The sequence below is a fragment of the Leuresthes tenuis genome, unplaced genomic scaffold, assembly GCF_036924035.1.
Source record: "Leuresthes tenuis unplaced genomic scaffold, fLeuTen1.0.hap1 SCAF_13, whole genome shotgun sequence".
NCBI lineage: Eukaryota > Metazoa > Chordata > Actinopteri > Atheriniformes > Atherinopsidae > Leuresthes > Leuresthes tenuis.
The window spans coordinates 15,938,037-15,944,965 of NW_027325367.1; the positions used below are offsets into that span (position 1 = coordinate 15,938,037).

The window sequence follows — 6,929 nt, forward strand, 5'->3', positions numbered from 1 at the left end:
TCAACACAGCAACTAATCACGCGGATCAGAAGGAATTTTAAACCTTAGTGAGACGTAACACGATGATAATCCAGAAAACTTTTTGCCACCGTGTCCTTTTGGTTACCTTTCAGTCAGATTATGGGCAATTCGGAGCTTACGTTCAACCTCAACGCATTCAAGGCACAACATGTGAATCTGAAAACAATATTTCTTTCTTACTCAGTCTGGTGAGGTCGTATCACTAGATAGTAAGAGTGGACTGAACATTTGACAAACTACTGATCCAGTTAAGTTCAAGAGAAAAAAAAGGACCTGGTTGACAACTAAAAGCTTATCTTTTTATTTCTTAATGTTGTCCAGAAATCTCTTGTATGTAGGAGGATTTCAGCACGCCTTACTGCAGATAAGCAAGGAATCTCTTCAGGCTCCTCTGCCTCATCGGCTTCTTCCAAAAGCCACTTTCCTCACATGTATAAATCAGCTGTCTCTCTCTGCAAAAAGATAAAGCTACAGAGATTCTAACTTTTGGGGATGAGCAACAACACCTCCAGTCTGTTTTTTTCTCCTCTTTCATGAAAGTAGTTATCATCTGCTGTGAGGCTACACAGTAAACCCTAAAATATCTACTGTAATAAGTTTCTGGATAACAAGAGACTGTATTTCTGTTCGGTGGGAGGTGGCTGACGCACAAAGTAGGATGTCAGATTCAGGGGTGGCAGAGATGGCTGGACACATGCGGACACTGTTATGTCATAGCAACAGTGCTTGGCGTGTGTGTCTCGTAAACATCTGCGAGGAGGCTGCAACGTAATTTAAGGTTGAGGTGATTCTCTGGCCGTTGTGTTTCACTGACTTTGTGAATAGGATAAAGCTGACATCAAGGATTTGGGAACAATATGGAATTTTAGTTTACCAAACAAGCTGAGAAGGCAAAAGAGGACAGTTTTGAACAATGAGTGAAATCCAGCTGTGATTCTAATTTCCAAAGCCATACCTGGTGTCACCTGAGCATAATGAACCTTTTCCATGAACGTTTAAGCAGTGTTGTTGGTAATATATGACCAGACTCCCGTGTTAAAATGCTTAAAAAAAACCTAACTTCAACATACTGAGTGTCTATTAGCTTTGAATGTGATGGTGGTCGTTTTATAGCGCCTTCTGAATCCCACAAGGAGTTTGGGGGCCCCTTTGCTGCCCGGTGTGTGACTCATCCAGTCGGTTCATTGTGTGTGAATCCGGCGCCGTCTAGCGGCCGCTGAGACTCCCGCGTCCGTCACATGGAGAACCAAGTTCGCAGGCAGAATGAAGTCAGATGTTTTCCCTTCTCTGAGGACCAACGGTGCGTCCGCGGCAAACAGAAAGCCCGACTGTCTCACAACGCATGGAAAAGAAAACACACAGACTTACTGGCTTTTAAGGAGCGTTATGCTTTTATCTCCACATCTGGACTGAAGTCACAGACATTCCTACTGCTTTTGAGCACATCCTCACTACCTCTATGTCTCTGGATCTTTGAAGCCCAGAGTTGACGGGAGGTAATCCCCACCATGTGAGTGGGCGGTGCGCGCACCGGAGGCGTGCTTTTTTTTTCTCTAATATTCAAATGCCGCTGTACCTATAAAAAGAGTGCCTGTCTGCGTCAGATAGTTTTCTCCAATGGCTAAAGGTGATTAAATACTGGTTGCCACAGTCTCGTCCTATAAGCAGAGGAAGAGATGATGGACGACTCCGGCGGTGTCCAAATGGCGAGGGCGCTGAAGCATGCAGCCCTGTGCCTGATGCTCCTGCCCCGGTTCCTCCTGGCCGCCGCCATGCTGTGGCTCCTGGATTTCTTGTGCATCAGGAAAAAAGTGCTGCTGAAAATGGGGGAGAAACAGGACAGCCCGGACGACCCGCCGCTGTGCATCTCTGACTCTAATAAGATGTTCACCTTGGAGTCCCTGAGGGCCGTGTGGCATGGCCAGAAACTGGACTTTCTCAAATCTGCGCATCTTGGGCACACTGCGCCCAACACCGAGGTGGTGCTGGTCCAGGGGCGGAGGCAGGTCCGAATCCTGGACTGCATGAAAGGGAAGAGACCGCTCATTCTTAACTTTGGCAGCTGCTCCTGACCGCCATTCATGACGCGTCTGGCGGCGTTTCAGCGCGTCGTGAGGGAGTACGCAGACATTGCGGACTTTTTAGTTGTATATATCGAGGAGGCGCATCCGTCGGACGGCTGGGTGAGCTCTGACGCGCCGTATCAGATCCCGAAGCACCGCTGCTTGGAGGACAGACTGAGAGCCGCCCAGCTGATGCTCACCGAGGTGCCCGGGAGCAAAGTGGTGGTGGATAATATGGACAACTCGTCCAACGCCGCGTACGGAGCCTACTTTGAGAGACTTTACATCGTGAGGGATGAGAGAGTGGTGTACCAGGGGGGCAGGGGTCCGGAGGGATACCGGATCTCCGAGCTGAAAAACTGGCTGGAGCAGTACAGGAAGGAGCTGGTGGATTTCCAAACAGCGGTGCTCCATGTGTAGTTGATGCTGAACTGTCCGCCGCTCTGTCCATTCTGCTTCAGTGTCACAGTGCAAAATACCCAGATGCTGCTACGAAACGTTCTGACATGGCACATTATGTTGTTTCCCCTGCGTAAAGATAGCCAGGACTCTTTTTCTTTTTTTTTTGACAGATCGGAATTTATGTTGAAGCCGAGCCTATAGACCTTGTGCTTGTCATGACCTGAATTGATTGCTCATAGAGAATTTTCGGGTTTTTTTTGTTTGTGTGTGTGTATGAAAAAGTCTCGAATCGGTTGAGTTCAAACGGTGATCACTCTATTTTTCTACAATACCGGTTTGTTTGCGAATATGTGCGTGTGTGTGTGTGTGTGTGTGTGTGTGTGTGTGTGTGTGTAAGTGAGTGACAGAGAGCGTGCGTTCAGGCTAATATCTCACTCTGGCGTCTGTGTGAAGTTCGGTTTTTAAAAGGCGCATCCAGAAAACCGACACCGATGTTTCTGACACCAGTGGCGGGTCCATATTAGCAGGATGCCCTCCTCAGTGGTCGATTGCCAAACAATGTCATGTTGAAACGATGTAAATGAACAAAACATTTTTTTTAAATAAATGTCAGATCACTCAAATATGACTGATAGCTTTAACTTTAATAGAGTCAGGATTTTGGTCAGTTTGTGCATTTTCTTTGAATTATTTTTTATTTATTGTTCCAAATTCCATCAGCTTCTCATGCATGTTTGAAGATATTTGATAAAGATCTTTTTTTTTTCTCATCTGTTCTCCCTCTGATGCACCACATATCTACAACATGTTCTTATGGCTGATCAGCAAAACATTGAGTGCCCAAAGGACACTTTCTTTTGAATGTGCTGGACAAAAAGAGGGAAAAGAGGTCAGTCTTATTTCTCCAGCCCATAAGAGGACGACTGCTTCGTTTTGTGTAACACCAGTAATCAGAGGTGAGAAGCTATGATGGAGGGTGTTGATGTAATATGAATATAAATCCGAATTAACATATAAAAATAATAACTCTTTGTCTTGATTTTAAACCCTCATTATTTATGGCAGCAAAATTTCAGAACCCCCGAATGAAGCCATTTACAGATCATTCCCTTATGGATGATGAGCAAAAATCATGTCCTTCATCTCAACTTTACAAAGAGGGGACATTTTTACATGAATGAATTTATAGTCCAGAGGAACCATTTAGATGGCGTCTTGCAGCATGTGTCATCTGTCCATCTTTCTCACTTTCTCATTGTTCCTGCACTCGTTTCCAATCTCCTTCACATACACACACTGCCACATGTAATTAGGATTAGAGAGCAATCTGAATACCTCCAATCCCATGTGGCTCTGAGTTTCTAATAATGTGTTCGGTTGGTTCTTATGATATGACGTGTGCACCGTGAGGCTGTGTGTGACCCCGAGGCATTGATGTAGCATGATGCGAGGGGTGAAGTGGGAACATGTTGAACCAGCGTGCGCTGTGTAGCACGTGCTGTTTCTAAGCTCTAAAGGGGGGGGGCAAAAAAAACCCAGTCAGTCTCTTTAAACATCCCCTCTCATTTTCTTTACAGAAGTTGCTTCATGTGCAAACTGTGATAAAGAAAAAGACAGTCAATCAAGAACGTCTGACCAAAGAGCCTTCTTAGAATTACACTGCTGACCTTAGGCCAACCGACAGCTTAGATTGGGGAGACACAAACAGGCTGTCGAGCCACAGTCCGTCTGGCCCGACCTGCCATTTTGCCAAGGATTAAAGGTCCCAAACGGTTCCGTCACCACAATTTGCCATCAGAGTCGCGCTGTCCAGACAAAAAACAAAAACATTTTCCCCAAGAATAAGAAGAATAGCACATGTATAAAATGCTTATAGAGAACAGTGCGTCCCAATGAGATTAGATTAGTTTTATCTGGCCAACTGCCCGATGAGAAAACACTGCTGTTCGACGTTGGAGCTCAGGGACAAGTGTTCAAAGAGGTGTTCAGATCCTTTTCTTGAATGTACGTACCAATGCAGCAGCACAGAAATACTGCAATATAAGCCAGAAAGACTGCATGAAAGTTAACCTACCAGAGAAGAAGTACCAAAATGGCTGCAAAATGAAAAAAAGTAACATCAGTAATCATGAAGCATCAGCTTGTTGTTGTTGGAGCTGCTGGAGGTGAAGCTGGTTTGAATTATCTTAAGTGTGAAATTTGCAGCATCGTGCCGGATCTGTTAATAAGTGTGAAATGCCTCCCCGTCTACACACTGTTTTTAGGAGCAGTGCATCATGCTCTAAAAAGATTGGGAGACTATTTTTTTTAATACTTAACAGTGGGCTGTATTCTAAAAGCTTGTCAAATCATCTGTTCTGCAGGATGTCAAATACATGTAGTGGGTTTGTAAAATACGGTGCTTTTCTCCAAAGTGTGATGCAGAGCAAGTGGAGGGTAGCACAAAATGGAAGCACTCTGTCAACACATAAAGTTCAGTTCGGTACTTGAGTCAAAAGTACCTCGTTACACTTCCATCATTGCTGGTAACTGCCAAACCGAGGAAAGAAGATTCAAATCTACTCGCACATCTGAAACGACATCTTGACTAAGTTGTCCCCGATCACACATTTTGACTTCATTCTCAGTCACTGCCGTGCAGAAATGATTGGCGTGTTTCTTGATTGTTTTGCTAAATGCAAAATGCACATAGGACATGGCTTTGGATGGGGAATAGTTTGTCTCATACTAGGTTGTTTTACTAATGGAGCCTTTGCTGTGATTCAGCAGCGACTCGTGAGTCACAAAGTGTGACTGACATGCATCTGCTCTTGCGTTCTGTGCCACCCTTCGTTTCCTGAAATGCCATCCCGCCTTTGGCAAAATGAACTGCCAACCTCTTGTCCTTACTCGTATCTCCGTTTGCTTCATTCCTGATGTCCTTATTTTCATCCTGATTTCCTACTTTAAAAAAATAAAATAAATCTGACCTTCATTTGCTCCTTTGGTGGATCTTGAAATAAAAAAAAAAAGCCCTCTAAATCTGGGAAAAGAAGGTTGGTGTCAGGAATTGAAGCTGGGCAATGAATTGAAGCTCCTTCACTTTTTGCGTCTCAAAAGAAAAACAGCTGCATTATTTACACGTTTTGTTTTCTTTCTTTTGAGGTTCATCATAGGGAAGGGATTTATACATTTTCTCATACTTTTGCTGCATTTTTTTTTCTTCACCATTTTGAAAGTGCACTGCACTGCAAACGGCTGCATCCACATTTATTAACTCAAACTCAACATTGCAAACACCTGTATGCAAGCTTCAGATGATTTCGAATTAACTCGTTTCTGTAACCTTTTTAGAAGCTTTCAAAATGCAGTGCACTTGTCGTCGATCCTTTTCATCTTCAGTTTTATAGTTAAGACACTGAATCAAACATTGCTTGGGAAGATTCCTAAAGGTAAACAGCATATTGTGTTTAAAACTCAGTGCATCTCAGTTCTTGCTTTTTTTTCCAATTAGATACAATTACATTCAAAGCTATGAAGAGCACAGATCTCTCCTCTTTGCACTCATTGAACTATAAAGGAGACCTTGTGTCAGTCAAAGTGGAATTAAATTATTTGGCAATTTGTTTTTCGAACCAGTTCGGCGAGCAGGCAGGCACTTATCCCGAGTCACAAGAGGTTAGTTTGAGGGCTGTGCTTTAAATCAGCAAACACAAGTAAAGTCTAAACGTACAATTTTGGGGTTTGAAGAATAATTTGCAGCAGCACACTGACTGAGCTACGGACCAGCCAGCATAGATGTACTGTAGAGAACCTTATACCCATGGGTATTCAGATTGATTGCCCAGAAGTTCCATGTCCAGACACACACACTCACACGGGAAGGGGAAAAAACATGAAAACTACAACATATTAAAGAGAGACACAGCCAGGATGATGAATGCAGAGGGCTTTTTCCTTTTAACGACGTTCAATAGATTCATTCAGACACAGGTGGATTTAAGGCACATTGCAGAAGCAGAATGCAGCAAATGCTCTATTTTTTTTTTGTATTAGGATTGTGGAAATCAGCATGTAACCTTTCCACATGTGCTTCTTTTTCTGACACTTGTGCTGTTTTTTGTTGGATGGAGGCAGTTCGTCACATTAATCTACCAGACAGGCCGGCACCGAACATAATATCCTTGATAAGACAATAATAGCATTACAAAATTTGATTCCAATCAGACCAATCAATTTCTTTGCTGTCTTGGCCAGCACACAAAAATTATTTAAAAAAAAAAAACAGGCAAGACAGTCTCTTCTTAAAAATCCCTCTTGTAGCTGTCTATCGAATTCAAAAGATGGCCAACATTAAATCATCAATTTTAATAACATGCCATGGATAAGATCCTTTGGTCACATAGCTGTTAATTTCTTAAGCTCCGGAGCTGCGTTGTTTTCCAAAATCCTGTTTCATCCTTC

General features: G+C 43.3%; 1 protein-coding gene across 1 annotated transcript; it reads left to right on the plus strand.

The window, feature by feature from the left end:
* Positions 1 to 1,267: 1,267 nt before the first annotated feature.
* Positions 1,268 to 3,552, plus strand: LOC140267442 (thyroxine 5-deiodinase-like). Its single transcript, XM_072362712.1, has 2 exons — positions 1,268 to 1,531; positions 1,673 to 3,552. Exon 2 carries the CDS (start codon positions 1,698 to 1,700, stop codon positions 2,502 to 2,504), a length of 807 nt encoding a protein of 268 aa, XP_072218813.1. The 5' UTR covers positions 1,268 to 1,531; positions 1,673 to 1,697; the 3' UTR covers positions 2,505 to 3,552.
* The last annotated feature ends 3,377 nt before the right edge of the window (positions 3,553 to 6,929 follow it).